The sequence below is a fragment of the Protomyctophum parallelum genome (assembly GCF_964188405.1).
Source record: "Protomyctophum parallelum genome assembly, chromosome: 5".
NCBI lineage: Eukaryota > Metazoa > Chordata > Actinopteri > Myctophiformes > Myctophidae > Protomyctophum > Protomyctophum parallelum.
In genome coordinates this window covers 3,275,100-3,292,330 of record NC_139702.1, presented here as the reverse complement: position 1 = coordinate 3,292,330, position 17,231 = coordinate 3,275,100, and the positions used below count along the sequence as shown (strand labels likewise).

At 42.5% G+C, this 17,231-nt stretch overlaps 1 protein-coding gene across 6 annotated transcripts in view; it reads right to left on the bottom strand.

The window, feature by feature from the left end:
• Positions 1 to 15,855, bottom strand: part of tmod1 (tropomodulin 1) — a gene marked incomplete at its 3' end in the record, with an annotated part of 36,903 nt that extends 21,048 nt beyond the window's left edge. For 5 of the 6 annotated variants that reach the window (XM_083766065.1, XM_083766069.1, XM_083766070.1 and 2 more), the window contains exons 1-4: positions 15,570 to 15,855; positions 9,293 to 9,383; positions 8,208 to 8,346; positions 2,957 to 3,113 (exon numbers count right to left, since the gene is read on the bottom strand). In XM_083766065.1, coding sequence (XP_083622191.1) covers positions 2,957 to 3,113; positions 8,208 to 8,330 — 280 coding nt within the window. In that variant the 5' untranslated portion in view covers positions 8,331 to 8,346; positions 9,293 to 9,383; positions 15,570 to 15,855. Of the gene's footprint in view, positions 1 to 2,956; positions 3,114 to 8,207; positions 8,347 to 9,288; positions 9,384 to 15,569 lie in introns of all 6 variants that reach the window. The other variant, XM_083766066.1, reaches the window with a different exon arrangement.
• Between the last annotated feature and the right edge of the window lie 1,376 nt (positions 15,856 to 17,231).

Below are 17,231 nucleotides of genomic sequence, written 5' to 3'. Positions count from 1 at the left end.
TGTGTGTGTGTGTGTGTGTCTGTGTGTGTGGCAGGCAGGCAGGCAGGCAGGCAGGCAGGCAGGCAGGCAGGCAGGCAGGCAGGCAGACAGACAGAAAGTCCAGCAGAGAGTGAAAGACAGACAGGATAGACAAAGAGAAGAACAAAATGTCACCATAATATGGTATATCAATTAATATTATAAAGAAAGTTTGTGGAATATGAATATGCTTTGAGATTACATTCTAGTATTTATGGATTCTGGTATTCAGGTGTAATTATGTTTTAGGTCCATGGTGCAATACATGTAATAGTGACATGTCTAATGCGGTGGTTCTCACATCTCATCCTGGGGGTCGCGACTGTGTGCTCCATACAGAAGCCAGTCAAGACTCAATCCTTCGGGGTGAAGAGAGGAGAGTCCGCACACAGATTTGCTCCAAGGTGTTTGCTTTTTATTCAAAACACCATAATTAATACACAACGTTTCGGCCGTGAACGGCCTTCATCAGGTGATTCAGGTGATTCCTTCGGGGCGCCCGCTGGCCAAGCGGTCCAGGCGCATCATGCCACATACAGGCTTTGGCCTGACAGCACGTTGCGTGTTTGAGTCCCGTTCATGACGACCTTTGCTGCATGTCTCTCCCCTTCTCTCTCTCCCTCTTTCCTGTCAGTCTTTACTTGATCTTCCTGTGTGATGACCCATCCTGTTTGTGTCTGGTGTTAATGCTGTTCTCTGTTCATGTGCAGGAGGAGGGGACCAGCCTGCAGGGGTGGGCCTAGATGAGGAGGCACACCTGACTCCAATTGGGCTCAGCCTATTTAAGCAGGCTGGTCAAGGCCATTCCTCTCTCTCTCCTGCCTAGGGAACAATGTTTGTTCTGTGGCTCCTTTTAGTTAGTTTTTGACCTGAGTTGCTGCACTTGCACATACACTACACTTTCACACATCCACACATGCAATACACTACTGATCCAACTGATGACTCACACCCCACTTCACCGGTTAAGTATAATTTAGTTGACTAAGTTAAAATAAATACTTGTTTTTGACATTTACTCCTGTGTGTTGTCTCCCATTTTTGTCATGGTTAAGTCCGTTCATGACACCTGTTACAGTAAGATCTATCTAAAAAAAGTACCACACACCTGACCCGATACCACACCACAAGTACCGTCAGCCTTGACCGCAACTGAGAAACAACGTGGGTAAGAACATTGAGCCAGCCAAAAGGTTTGAGAACCACTGGTCTAATGTCAGGGTTTACAAACCTTTCAGGCCACGGCTGCCCAAAATAATCATATTTGAACCGGGGACCCTGACAATTTAGTTTGACTCAGATAAACATTGTGAAAATAGCCAAACTACAAGCTCACAAGAGCTATTTTCATAATGTTTACCTATTTCTTATGTCATATTTGGGTCGTAAAAGCATTCAATTGTCCCTTTAAAATTGTGCAGATACCCAGTATACACTTACCTAGTATATTGTACCGATTTATTTACTGTTGAGAAACCAATGTTGCACATTATTAAGCTAATCATCCGGGGATCCCCCAAAAACAGTGCTGGACTTGGGGAACCATGGACATTTTGGGATCACAGCAGACAGAGCTTCTAGGGTTTCAACCAGAGATGCCTGGTATCTGTCACCCTTCGTCACACCCCACCATGTGCATTGGATCGCCCTCCTGCAAACACCACAATATGTGCTTGTAAGGATACCCAGCCAAGCCAGAGGCACCGTGGACGATACAAACCCATTGGGCTCCATTTTCGTTCTGAATATTCTATTTGGGGATTTAGCAGTGGGGAAGGGGTGTTCCCCCACTAAAGTTGGTATTTTGGTTACCTGTCTATGTCCCTAAAACACCTCCGTTACCCGTTACATTATGCATAGGTGTGGTTTGGGCGTTACGATAATTAAACCAATCACCGTGCCACATGCCATTGCCTTTAAGAGATCCCTTATCCGTTGCCCGTTATGCCCTGTTCTATATTGCTTCATAGCCTTACGGTCTATAGCCCATGGAAGAGTGATGTGTTGCTGCCTTGAAGTCTCACTTGAAAAGTTCGGTAAAACGGATTAAACCCCATTCGCTGCGCTATGGGGTGATGAAACTGAACGAGCAAATGGAATCGTGCAGACGTGCACGCCGCACAATGCCTGGCAGAAGCCAAATAACTTCTTTGACTGTACAATATTACAATTATATAAACACAATGGACACAAGGAAGTGGCAGGCACTCACTTCAGCTGATTATAGGAAAATTACAAAGAGATGCATAGGAGAATAAGGAGAGATGACGCTGCCTGACTCCGTGGACATCTCCATTGCAGGCGCACAGACGCAGTGTGTGCCGATATACCAAACTAATTTGGCATTACGGCTTTACGGGTGCTTTTAAACTCCACTATGCGCCTTCCCAAATGTGTGTGACCAAAATAGTAATTTAGGGGAAAGCGTGCCAACACGCCCATGTCATGCCATGTGTCAGCATAATAGATAGCGGGTGACGCTGGACCAAAATACCATTAAGGGACAGAGCAAGCTCCTATACTCGTAATCTTTCGGGCAGCGGCTGACTTGCGTGCCACGTCATGGGTAACGGCGGAGACGAAAATGGAGCCCTTAGTATACTATCCACGGTGGTGGTGGTGGTGGGTAGGACCCTGTGCCACCCGTGAGCCCTCTTTCTCCCTCTCTTACTTCTACTTTCACTATCATCATTTTGTTTCTCTCTCTTTCTTTCTCTCTTCCTCCCCTTCTTTCTTCCTCTCTTCCTCTCATTCTTTCTTCATTCCCTCCTACCCCCAACTGTTTTCACATACAGCCTATGTCTTGATCAATTCGATACATTGGACCACAATGGAAACAAGCCCCCAGGGCTTTTTGTGTGCATTGCTTTTAGCATTATTGTATAACTGTACCTCTGTACCTTTTGGCAAACTGTTAATAAAGTATTGAATCAAAAACCTCTCTTCTCTCCAGTAAAGGGCACCAGATCTTCTTTGTCAGGATGCTCTTTGGCTTGTTTCTCCAGGTGAGCCAGCAGGTTGTCTCTCTGGAACATTCCGGTAGGAGACTTCTTGGTCTGGTCCTTCTGCCTCATGCCCGCTGGCAACAACGCATTCTACCATTGGATGAGCAAAGAAAAACAACATATTGTTTCTTAGCAATTTATAATGCATAATATATAATGCAACTTACAATAAACACTGTAATAATCACATCACTGTAAATAGAATTCAGAGCAGTGTAGTGTAGTGTAGTTACAGGGCAAGAGAGGGGTGTCCGATACTACCATCACCTTATTGAACCTTCTATATAAACATCTGGAAGTCAGCATGAAACATGCTAGGCTGCTTTTTGTTGACTTCTCATCAGCCACAAAAATAGTTAACAACTTCGGCTTAGACTCATGCAGGTATTATTAGTTGGGTTCTTGATTTCCTCACAAATAGAACCCAGAGGTTAAGACTAAGAGTGAATAGAACTAACATGAGTAACATCATCTACCGACTCACCCCAAGGTTGTGTTCTACTTCTTTCCCCACTCTTTTTGTAACACTTTCTTTTTCACTCAGTGTCAATTGTCTAATCAGATTCTGATGTAATCCTGGGCACTACACTCCCTCTGCCAATTTGGGGTTAGCAACGGACTGACCTCATGCTTCCTTCAATGCACGATGAGTCCAAGACGCTTCTTTTCACCTGACACGTTAGTTTAGTTCACCTGACATGTTAGTTTCCCCGGTTGGACGTACAGTAGCGTATAGAAGGAACACGTTATTCCAACCAGTTCCTTTCCCCTCCATCAGGCACCCGGCTGGCCGGGTTGGGGGGGGCAGTATAGAGACCAGGATTACTGCTTTTTGTGAAGGTACCATGCAACATGCAAACTCTACACAGAAAGGCCCTTTTGCCAACCCCACCTAGGGTATGGGCACTGATGACGTGGAAGAGAGCACACGCCCCCAGCGTCCACTCCGCGGTCAGAGTAGTGCAGTAGTGTCAAAAATGGCCATCAAGTGGATTTGGTAACCAGACCTATCATATATTTAGGGTCCATTATCAACAATCATCTGAAATTTTATTCACATACTGAAATGTTGTGTAAGAAGCAGCGCCTCTTCTGTTTACGGAAGCTAACCACATTTCAGGTGGATAAGTCACTGATGATTCTGTTCTACAGGGCTTTCATTGTTGCTATGGAAACCTTGGCGGTAGACATAAGAATTCCCTTAACGGTGTTGTTAAGGGGGCTAGCTGGTAAGATTGTGGGGGTACAATTCAGCTGTCTGAGTCATGTATACAGTATGACGAGCAGGTGCTCCAGAAAGTGCCATCTATTAGAGCAGACAGCTCTCACCCCTTAAATCCTTAATATCACTTATTGCCTTCAGACCAACGGCTAGAGGCCCCTGCAACTAAAAGCAATACGTATACATTCTCATTCATAGCTGCCATCAGTGATGAAAAGGGGTGATGTGGGTGAGGGGATGGTTGGTTGTACTGTTGCACTTATATTTTTAAACTGTTATTATCTGGATCTTGTGACCATGTACATGTCTATGTCTGCTCTTGTTTATGTATGTTTAACGCAGTGGCTCAGGGGTAGAGCAGCCGGGTGGGAACTGTGAGGTTCCCAGTTCCCAGTTCAATCCCGGGCTAAACACTGTTACCTCACTCACTCCTGCCTTTTGTTTTCAGTGAGTTTTGACTTTATTTAGATTTGGAGCACAGTAGAGACACAAGGCAGAGAGAGACGTACAGCACAGGTCTGTAGATGGAACCAAACAGAACCACAGGCAGAGAGAGACGTACAACACAGGTCTGTAGATGGAATCAAACAGAACCACAGGCAGAGAGAGACGTACAGCACAGGTCTGTAGATGGAACCAAACAGAACCACAGGCAGAGAGAGACGTACAGTACAACACAGGTCTGTAGATGGAACCAAACAGAACCACAGGCAGAGAGAGACGTACAACACAGGTCTGTAGATGGAATCAAACAGAACCACAGGCAGAGAGAGACGTACAGCACAGGTCTGTAGATGGAACCAAACAGAACCACAGGCAGAGAGAGACGTACAGCACAGGTCTGTAGATGGAATCAAACAGAACCACAGGCAGAGAGAGACGTACAGCACAGGTCTGTAGATGGAATCAAACAGAACCAACACAGGTCTGTAGATGGAATCAAACAGAACCACAGGTCTGTAGATGGAATCAAACAGAACCACAGGTCTGTAGATGGAATCAAACAGAACCACAGGCAGAGAGAGACGTACAACACAGGTCTGTAGATGGAACCAAACAGAACCACAGGCAGAGAGAGACGTACAACACAGGTCTGTAGATGGAACCAAACAGAACCACAGGCAGAGAGAGACGTACAACACAGGTCTGTAGATGGAACCAAACAGAACCACAGGCAGAGAGAGACGTACAACACAGGTCTGTAGATGGAACCAAACAGAACCACAGGCAGAGAGAGACGTACAACACAGGTCTGTAGATGGAACCAAACAGAACCACAGGTCTGTAGATGGAACCAAACAGAACCACAGGCAGAGAGAGACGTACAGCACAGGTCTGTAGATGGAATCAAACAGAACCACAGGCAGAGAGAGACGTACAGCACAGGTCTGTAGATGGAATCAAACAGAACCACAGGCAGAGAGAGACGTACAACACAGGTCTGTAGATGGAACCAAACAGAACCACATCTGATTCTGTGGTTGACGTACTATCCTGTCGGCACACTCCCGAGTCCCGACTGACTTGGTTTACGTTGTGTTTTATTGGGCTGACGACTGGTTTTTCTCCATATGCTGTTTGGGCCTTTTGTCCATTTTGGAGGTGGTCATGTTCTAAAAACTGTTAAATGAAGTCCAACTTGACAGAGAGAGGTTTGCCAGACCTCCAGAGTTATTCTTATACCTACAGAGACAGGGCCCTCACAAGTGCTACTTATAGCCTCATATCTTATCTCCCCTCTCACCGCTCTCTCTCTCTCTCTCCCCCTCAGCTCGCTCTCTCAATCTCTATCCATTTTACCCCAGCCCCCTCCCTCTCACCGCTCTCTCTCTCTCTCTCTCTCCCCCTCAGCTCGCTCTCTCAATCTCTATCCATTTTACCCCAGCCCCTCCCTCTCTCTCTCTCTCTCTCTCCCCCCCTCCCTGTGGTGACGGCTATGAATAACAAACAAATTCTGAAAACCATGACAGACAGACAGCAACACTCTCCTTCAAATTTTTGTTCAATCAGCGTGCGGCTGTCTGACGGATCAGTGCAGTGCGGTCTCTCTATCCATCTCCTGTGCATCTCTCTCTCTCATCCCCCTTTATTTTTACAGATCAGCTGGAAGGCCTCTCTCTCTCTCTCTCTCTCTCTCTCTCTCTCTCTCTCTCTCTCTCTCTCTCTCTCTCTCTCTCTCTCTCTCTCTCTCTCTCTCTCTCTCTCTCTCTCTCTCTCTCTCTCTCTCTCTCTCTCTCTCTCTCTCTCTCTCTCCTCTCTCTCTCTCTCTCCTCTCTCTCTTCTCTCCCCCCCCCCCCCCCCCCCCCCCCCCCCCCCTCACTTAGCACCTATAGCAGTGGTCTTTAAGCGTCCATATGACATGGTATTTATAGTGCGGACTAGAGCAGGGTTTCTAGTTCCTAGGGTGCCACAGAATTCCTTGATAATATTTGGAAATTAATTAATATCACTTAAATGTAACCACTTAAACCCTCTATACTTAAACCCTCTATACTTAAACACTCTATACTTCGCAAGACAGACCACCAAACCTCTTGGGGTTCAAGTGGATAAACGTATAAAAGTTATTTTCAATCTGTCATAAAGGAATTAAACTACTATGTAGTACTACTTACGTACCGTAATATGGCATGAATAAGGTTCTATAAAGTAACGAAGTAATTCAGGGATGCCTTAGATGAAAAGGTTTGGGAACCACTGTACTAGAGTATACATACAGTATCTATCAATCAACCATTCGTGGACAAAGTAATCAAGCCAAGTGCTGGTCAAATATTACTCAGTGTGAAAGTATCCAAAAGTACATATACTCCAAGTACAAATAGCATGATGTGACGCGTTGTGTGCTTGTTGCTCCGCTATTTAAAAAACAAATAAACGTACAAAATAAATGTACGGTTTACTGCCTGATTCAGCATAATGCACCATCATCACAGTCACAACAAGTAATACTGTAACCGTATCACTTTTAATTAGTAACATCAAAGTAACTCCTCGCCCACGGATGCTCATGGTTTAAGGGAGGAAACAATATCATAATGTTTGTGAACATCAGGTACTGATGATTATAGTAGGACAAATATTTTTTTCAAAAAAAGCGTACAGTAAGTGTTAAAATTGTGTTTATATGTGGCACCTGTTCATTAAGTATGCCTGGTTTGCCTGGTGGGTGGTGATCCACCTGAACTGAAGCCCCACAGCTGTTGTTGTTTGATAACGGTTGGAGGAGGGTATGATATTGTAATGTCACTTTATCACTGCCATTTCTATTGGGCCTTTTATATATATATATATATATATATATATATATAGAGGGACAGACAGTAGGCTGACAGGAAATGGGGGAGAGACATGCAGCAAAGGCCGTCGGGATCGGGAGTCGAACCCGCGGCACACCACCAGACTCGGACCACCGGCCAAAGTGCCTGAACCGCTGAGCCACGGCCCAGGCCTCGACTGGGCCTTTTGACCTGGGCCTCGATTGGGCCTTTTGAGAAACCAGAAATACACAGGGAAGACATTTTTCAACCACATTTCTAACTACACCTGGGGGTCTATTAGAGTAATTAATGTTAAGTCCACATACAAAACAGAAAAAGTACAAAAATGACGGCACTCCATCTTTAATATTGGTTAAACACTTTAACAACAACACATCTTCTCTTATGGGGGTCGCTGGCACGGAAAATGTCCAGATGTGACTGCCACAAAAGGCACAAAACACGGAATACGACTATGTCCCTATGGGTGCGCTCTGCACTGTCCAGAGCCCGGGCAGAGGTCTTTTTGGGGCGATTCTGGACAACCGTGGTGCACTTGGTGCATTTATAGATAGATAGAAGATAAGGGTCCATTTATTTGGTTTGCATTATTTAGCCGGGGACCACCTGGAACCCCCTCAAGGACCACTGATTGAGAACAACTGAATGAATGAATGAACCAATCAGTAATGTACTACTCACATCAGGGTCCAGCTCCTCCAGTTCGTCCTCTAAGCGCTGTAACTCATCCTCTGACAGCTTCTTCAACAGCTCGTCCTCATCAATGTCTAAGTACTTCTCCATCTCCTTCTTCAGCTTCGACATGATGCCTATAGTTCACCTGCAAACGGCAGAGTCACCTTACTGTACTTACGGCAGGAAATATACCGTATACGCAGTCAAATTTACTCTGTGACTCAGAAATTATGACTTTAGCTGTAAAGTACATTTACTGTACTTAATTACAATTTTGAGATATATTTTTTAACTTACCGGAGTTTTCATTATGCTTACTTCTAAAACACTACACCACAGAAATATTGTACTTTTAGTCCACTACAATTATTTGAAAACTTTAGTTACTATAGTTACTGCAGATTTTGATTGTCTGTCTGTCTGTCTGTCTGTCTGGGATTCAAATTATCGATTAATTCAATAATTGATAAGGGATAACCTTATCGATCAATTACCCTGTTTTTTTTTAACGAGACAATCTTACTTTCCCTCAATAATGTCTAACATAAAAATATATTAAAAATATATTTTGCTGATATACAGAAAGCATACAAAAGGCATATTATATTCCTTAATTCAACATTTCGGTGGCTAGCAAGGTGGGGAGGACTTTCTTTTAACCAGCCCACATGTGCGTTCCTCGGCCACGCATGCACAGACAGCATTCAATGTTAACTGTTGAATAATTGAATAATTTCTTAACAGCGATTATTCGATTCTTAATTCATTGTTAATATCCCTACTGTCTGGCAGTCTGTCTGTCTGCAGGGACAAAGGTCTATGGACTTTTAATCGTTGTTTGGAGCCTAATTATAAATTCCCCATCGCCAGCCAAGTCTATGGAAGTTATAATGTTTGTTCAGGGCAGTAAATGACAAGGTACACCATATACAAATATCTAGTAATACATTAATTTCATTTTTAATTTCATTTTCTTTCATTTCATATTCTCACGGACATGAGAACATCAACATGCCCCTAAGAAATATCGGGGCGCCCCTCACTTCACACAAGTGTGATTTTGTTTTTGCCCTCAACATGGTTGTACTGACCTCACTGACCTCCGGCCTGCAAAGGAAAAGTCACTGGCAGTTGAGTTGAGTGCCTGGAAAGCCCTGGAAAGCCCCTGGGAAAGGGAGAGACCTGGAGGAAAATAAAACAAATGGATAGAGTGAAGAGAGATTAATAGCATGGAATAGAATCCATGCAGCAAGGCATCTGTACAGCCATCTCAAAGTGGGCTCTGGGTATGAAATTTGTCTTAGCTTCTATTTCGAACCTATGTAATTCATATGTATACATTTTGTATGATCTTCTGATGTATTGTGATGTTTTTTTGCATTACTCGAAGACACTGAAAATGTGTTTCAGATCTACATGCTCACAACTCACTAAATCATGTGTGGGTTTATTATCCCTGGCACAGAATATGTTCTGATGGGGTTCATGGGGCCAGATAGATACATATGAATCTTGACATGTAAACGGTTGAGAACCACTGCAGTGGACTATGACCCAGTAAAACCAGGAAAGCATCTGTGTCATTTTATATTTTCTACAAGCTCTCAACGCTGTGATGTGACACGTTGTAGATTGGCTATTTTCCCTAAATGTGTGCACCACCCGTGTACGACGAAGTAGGGCATTAACTTAAACATCACACTTGAAGTGTGAAGTGAGGGACGCTCTTATCATCATACATCATCATATATCACATCCCGTGCTCAGTCAATCAAATCATTGCTGTGGTAAAAACACACACAAAGTTAGGCATAGGAGGTGCTAGCGCCCATCAAAAATCACACTTGTATGAAGTGAGAGGCGCCCAGATGTTTGGGGGCATATATTGATATTACCATGTCTGTGAAAAATATATCGGCGAGATCACGTCTTACAATAATTTACCCTCAACAAACATTAAAGTCCATAGATTTGGCTGGCACAAATTACATCATCATTTACACTAAACAAAAATTAAAGTGCATAGACTTAAATGTTCAAAAAGGGGCGGAGGAGTTGAAACAAGGGTTGGAGATACCAGGAAGTACAGTATAGCCCATTGCTGCTGCACTGGCACTATCACTATGTATAAACCAAGTACAGTTTGATATGGGCTGCACTATCACTATGTATAAACCAAGTACATGTTTGATATGGGCTGCTAAATGTTTTCTCTCACGTGCACATTACACAAAGGACTGTGATTTTAATACCTGCTGCTACATTATATCTGCTGCAAAATGTGGCCTCTACTTGCACAAGGGACTGTGAAATTCTACCTCATTTGTACTTCATTTCCTTTGTTTCTTTCTGTATTCTCATGACAATTTACAATTTAGGCATTTAGCAGATGCTCTTAATCCAGAGCGACTTACATTAAGCAAGAACAAAAAAGCATGGGAATACATCACATAAACAGCATTTATCATGAAACATGCGTAAGCTAAGAAAGTAACAGTGGAATATCTATATAATGAAACTATACATATAAACTATACATATATACTAATATGCTATACATATGTACTATGACGTGCTATGACTACATACAATGCAATTATAGTGCCGTCTACATAACATGCTATAAGTCTGTATCAAATGCTATCTAAGTCTACAGAAATGCTATTTAAGGGGGTACTAGGGTAAGTGCTATGGGCCATGATGGAAGTCTGAAAAGGTGGGTTTTCAGACTACAAAAACAAACTTCTACTCAATCTTTTACACCTGTACACTTTTGATGTGACAATAAAGTTAATCAAAAAGAACATCAACTTCATTGTGACACTGACAGAACAGATGGTGTTTAGTCTCTCTGTCTATGACACGTCTGGGAAGACTCGCTGTTTTGGCTGTTAGACAAGAGGATCCATGATGGATGGGGTGGGGCAGAACATGTGTGCGCCACAACAAAGCTGAATGCTTGGCATGGTTGCCAGCTTGCCGCCTCCAAGCCCTGATGGCACCATGACCGACCACGGGGACTTTGTCCTGTGGAGACATTCATTGTGGGATCCGACTCATTCATGGTGGTTATTTCCATCATGTCCATACAGGGGCATTAATGGGCCTTAGTTCCAGAGCGATATTCATGCAAACATGTACTACTTCTACTTTGCCAAACATGGACCATGAACATACGGTAACTACTAGTTAACTAAAGACAAAGTGGCATTTATGTCTTGACTTCTTAAATTCTCTGTGTTCAACATGGACAGTAATTCGTGGAAACATTTGTTATTTTGTTTTGTTCCTACGTGCTGCACATGAATCCTGCACAGGGTCAAGCCATTCAATTATTTGTTCTAATTCTTCTTGCACCGTGACCAGACATGCGGTTCCAGAACCAAACATGTACAACTGGGCTCAACTCCAGATAACGCTCAAGTCTGTGAGGAGAGGCTGAACTGACCTAGCCAAGCCAAACAAACAAACAAACCTGGGGGCCTGGATTTAAAATGTTTCTTCTTTTCAGTAAAATAAGGTTATGTTGGCGTTTCTATTTCACTACAAGAGACAGACAGACACACAGACAGACACACAGACACACAGACAGACACACAGACAGACACACAGACACATACACGCACGCGGAAACGTGGAAACTGTAATATTACCAGAACAACCAACTATTCAAGTTTCCAAGGAAAGGAGCTGGGATCTTCGACTGCAAGAAGCCAAGTCAGTTTAAACACAACTTGTATTGAACTGTACTTTCGCTGAACTGTACCCATTATACAAACTGTTAATAACATTTTCAATTAATCAATGCCATTTCCATGAAGGCTTTTACATCTGCACATGTATATATTCAAAGGTATGTTACATATTACAGACAGTCCCTGGACCGTATTGCTTCCAAACCTCTCAGGACTACATATAGTGTACAGCTTATTAAAAATAAGCAAATAAAGTATCCTAGTCTCCGACACTCATGTAGGCTACAGTACAGTTATAACAATATGGCATTTGTGCACTGCTGTCATTTAAAGGTAGGTTAAGTGATATAAGGTTAAAGCACAATATTCTGATAGTTATCATTGGTACAGACTAAATGGTAAATGGTGCATTTATATAGCGCCTTTATCCAAGGCGCTTTACATAGATTGTGCATTACATTCACCCATTCACACACACGCATTCATACACCGATTGCGGCGGAAGCCATACAAGGTACCAACCAGCACATCAGGAGCAATTTGGGGTTCAGTGTCTTGCCCAAGGACACTTCGACATGTAGACAGGAGGAGCCGGGATTCGAACCGCCGACCCATGGATCATTGGACGACCTGCTCTACCGCCTGAGCCACAGTCAGACTCAGAGTGTTTGTTCTGTAACAGTGGACTCCCTGCCGCTTCAGCTATTTGATGAACAGAAAATACATTTTCAGGAAGGTGACAAACATTCAGACAATCAGGAAAGCATACCCATTTATGAGATTAATTTTTACAGTGTTCTAGTAAAGTTCCAATTGTGTAATAGTAGTAATGTACAGTATTTGTTTCATCACATCCAATTACACTTGTTTAATCTATCTGGGTTCTTACTGAGTTCTCCATCCTGATTGGATAATGGATATAATTGGTATCCTAACCTAAAATGCATTTTCTGTTTAATAAAGAGCTGGAGAGACATGGAGACTCCTGATACTGAACAAAGAAATATAGCAATGATTACTATCAGAATACAGTGCTGTTTTACACTTAACTAAAGAAAATAACGTATCCTTCCATTTAACACGTGACAATGGAAACTGTAACACAGTGCAGTACAACTAAATTAAGCTTTGTCAGTTTGAAGTGAAAATAGTAACTCGTCAAATCACCTCAATGTCAGTGATAACTTCTGCTAATGACGTTAATGGTTCAAGTTGGTTAGACGGTACTAATCTCTAGTAAACATTGTTACACTTGAAAATCAGAACTTGACAGCACTGAATTGATATACTCGTCGTAGTAGGCTATATAAGTTAGGCTTCAATGCTTGCAAACCTCGGACCCAGCATTTGGAAAATGAAAATGAAAAAATACATAAATTAAATCCAAGTGTGTTGGCCCCCTTGTAGTGACTGATGGGTAGAATTTGCCATATTGTGGTTTTCTTTTCTTGGACTGAAAATGTCTAAACTCAACTAGATGTCATAAATCCTACTCGGGCACATCAGGGCAGACGCAGAAGAGAATAATTTACAACCAGCTATTTGACCCAGGCGTGACTGCCAGGACAGTAGATCTTGTGGGTACAAACACCAAGCTCTTCCCAGTGGAAAACAGCTGAGGAAGAGAGAGACGCTTCTCTTTAGAGAGATTGGTACCAAAGCATTAGTGATTTAGAGCAGTGGTTCTGACATTGTTATATGTCAAGGACCTGCAAATTAATATGGATCTGCCCCATGGACCCCCATCTGAAAGTGTTCTGTGCCAGGAAGGATTGATGTTGTTAAAATGTTGTTGTGAGCTTGTAGACCGAATAATGTTGTTAAAGTGGTTAAACTGATTGTGATGCCAATTATATCAATTAATTTTGCCGAGACCCCCTGGAACCTCCTCAAGGACCCCACTTTGAGAAGCATTGTTTTAGAGAGATTAACAGAAACATGATGATGTGTGTACATGAAGGATTACAGTATGTCAAGGTATATTTCTAGGCATTATTGCTGTTCTAAATTAGAGCATCATAAGTAGATGTACTCAAGGACTTTACTTACCGATAATTGCAATTTTCAGGTACTTTTACTTTACTGGAGTACTTCCAATTGTCTATAGTCCAATACATCTCAGGGACAAATATTTTACTTTTATTCCACTTGAGTCCACTACAATCCTTTGAAAACTTACTTTGTAGATTCTGATTATCATTACATACATTAACCATTTCAAACCTATTTAAACTTTGGCTATTTGAAAATAGCCGATCTGCTATTTTCAAAAGATTTCGTATACATTTTAAACATGTAGCCTATACTCTGCATAATAAGTACTTTTGCTTTTGGTACTATAAGTATATTTTGATGCCTATACTTTTGTACTTTTACTCAAGTAACTTTTGATTACCAGACTTTTACTTGTAACAGAGTGTTTCTACGTTGCAGTATTGATACTTTTACTTAAGTACTTTTTTCCACCACTGATAATTAGGATGTCCCTTTCTCAAACACAGTGGATTCAAATGTATAACATTAGGCCTACTATGCTGTGAATTGCAGATTGTCTGGCCTGCCTTTGAACAAGTATGGACACTTAACTAAAATAGACACTACAGCACTTAGCCTACAGTCGTATATCATGAGCTTGGTAATGAGGAGACTATCTGCTCCCTCCCAGAGTCCAGAAGTTGTTCTGCAGCAGCCAAGAGCTCCTTGCATTTGTCTGTAAACCTTTCAGGTTGTTAATTTCTACAGGCCGTTAACAAAACCACATTGAGCACATAATGTAAGCTGTCATGAAAAAGTTAAAAACTAAGTTATATACCACTGCCAGTAGAGAGCATGATAAAGATAACAGATGCGTTCATGGACGCAAACTATAATAAAATAGACTATTTACTGATTAAATTATTTCCTTAAGTAATGTGGTCTTCACTGGTCTAGGTCAGTGGTTGTGATTCGTTTGGACTGGAGACCTAATGGACCTATGGCCGGGTCTTAGCCTAAGATTTAGACTCTCATAGATGTATTTTATCCATTCTGACATTTAACAGCTATATTGTACAAAATGGCTAACCAAATAATGCATCTGTCTGGGTTAAATTAGCTTTGAGGATTTTACAGTAGGCTATTAGAGATTGGGGTCCCAGAGATTAAACTGGGGGTCCTTGGAGGAATGAATGAAAAACAGTTTGAGAAACACTGCTGTCATGAAAACAGTTTTCACGTTTTGCTGAAGTATGATAATCTTTAAAGATATCAGTGTGGTCTTCACTCCTCCTTAACTCTTCTAGGGGTCATCATGCATGCATGGAAAAACACTCATACCATTCCGTTCAGATGTAGGTCATAGAATTGACACAACTGTTGCATCTCCCAGCATGCAGCTATGCTGCAGCTGTCACTGTAGGATTAGCCAGGCTATTTATTTGATTTGCTTTAAACACGAGTTAAATCTTAATTATGCATCCAAAATGTCTATGTCATTATGTTGCGAGACATTTCATTCAGCCGTGCTTTAAATGACAAGCCATTTTATCATTAACTCGACATAAATAACTATAACTCACATTAACAATCGTGCTCACCATGTTTTAGCCTATAATAACATGAGAGCTGAACAGTCGTGTGTTTACCAGTTCATTTGCACATTTTATAGCCCTACTTTGCATCAACTTCAACGTACCTCCTCCAGTGCTTTTATCCCCCGGCGCTATTTATAGCCCGGAACGTCCTGCTTTGTGACAGCAACGAATACTTTGACCAGATATGGTTTCCTTTCTGATCGAGCCGCCCCGGCACTAGCACTCTTAACAGTCAGCGTCTCTTGTTAGCCAGCCAGAGAATGCAAAAACTCGGCACAAAACTTTTTACTGCACAAAACCGTCCATGACACCCAGAGACTGAGATAATATCCTTTGAATGTGCTTAAGTCGCTCCGGAGACCCGCGTATGGTGGGAGCTTCTCTAACTAGTGCCTACTACTACTGGGCTGTACTGTAGTCAGAGAGGCTGGCTGTTCTCTCCCCCCTCCTCCCCCCCCCCCATCTCCTCTCCTCTCCCCCTCCTCCCCCCCCCATCTCCTCTCCTCTCCTCTGGACCCCTCATCCCCTCCCCTCCCCTCCCCTCCCCCCTATGGAAGCATAAAGCTGCCATAACTCAAAATGGCAAATACGAAAAGTCAATTGACAAAAATAAATCTAAAATGCAAAAGCTTTTACATTTCATCTCCAGGTGTGCTCATTCTATGACAGAATGAAAACGATAAATAAAAGATCATTTGATTTTACATTTTCCAAAAAAAAAATGGTCCGGTAATTAGTGGACAATATTAAAATGCAATTGCAATTTTGAAAATGAAAATGAAAAAAAGAGAAATGCCGTTTAATCTTCAGGTCATTAACACATTTGAGACAAAAACTAGAAAAAGTGCCCTTCTGGGCACAGGTCTCCACCAGGATAGGAATGTAGGACATTGCAGCTTGCCTTCATCTGGTGGTTGGATAAAAGGGCAACAAAAGTAAATTAGAGGTAAAAACACTTTTCGGCCAGTTATAGCGCCACCTTGAGGCTGAGTTGAAATTGTTCATGTGGCATTTCGTCCTCGGCCTAGTGGGAATGTGCGTGCACAATTTCACAGAAATCACGCGATGTGTTCATGATTTGCAGCATTTTGTTTGAAACTGAGCACTCCTGTGAACTTTGGAAGCCAATCTTAACCAATCAGGATGGAGTCTGAGAAATCTGAAAGACCGGTTTCGTTGAATGGCTCTAGAGAGACTGTGTACCAATTTGCGCGATGTTTGGACAAAATCTGTAGGTGTACTGTGCAAAAACTTGTTTTGCACAAAGCGGCCTCCTGGTGGCGCTATAACAGGCCGTTCTGGAAATTTTGGGGCAGCGGTTCATCGTTGGCATCCAGGGAGTGTGTGTGCAAAATTTGGCATCAACCGGGTTAACGGTGGCCGAGATTAGCTGCTCACGGACACACGGACGGACGGACGGACGGAGTGCAAAACATACTCTCCCCCCATGCCTTCGGCCTGGTGGAGACAATGAGTAAAATGCTGCAATTTGTAAAAATGGCTAAATATGACTCCTAACATTGTTGACGAGGGACTGGGACTCATCTAAATGACCATCCCTGGGACTCATCTAAATGACCATCCCTGGGACTCATCTAAATGACCATCCCTGGGACTCATCTAAATGACCATCCCTGGGACTCATCTAAATGACCATCCCTGGGACTCATCTAAATGACCATTCCTGCACTCATTACATTGAAAATCTATTTACATCACTGACCTTACTACTCGGTAGGTACTGTAGTAGAACTCCTACTTCC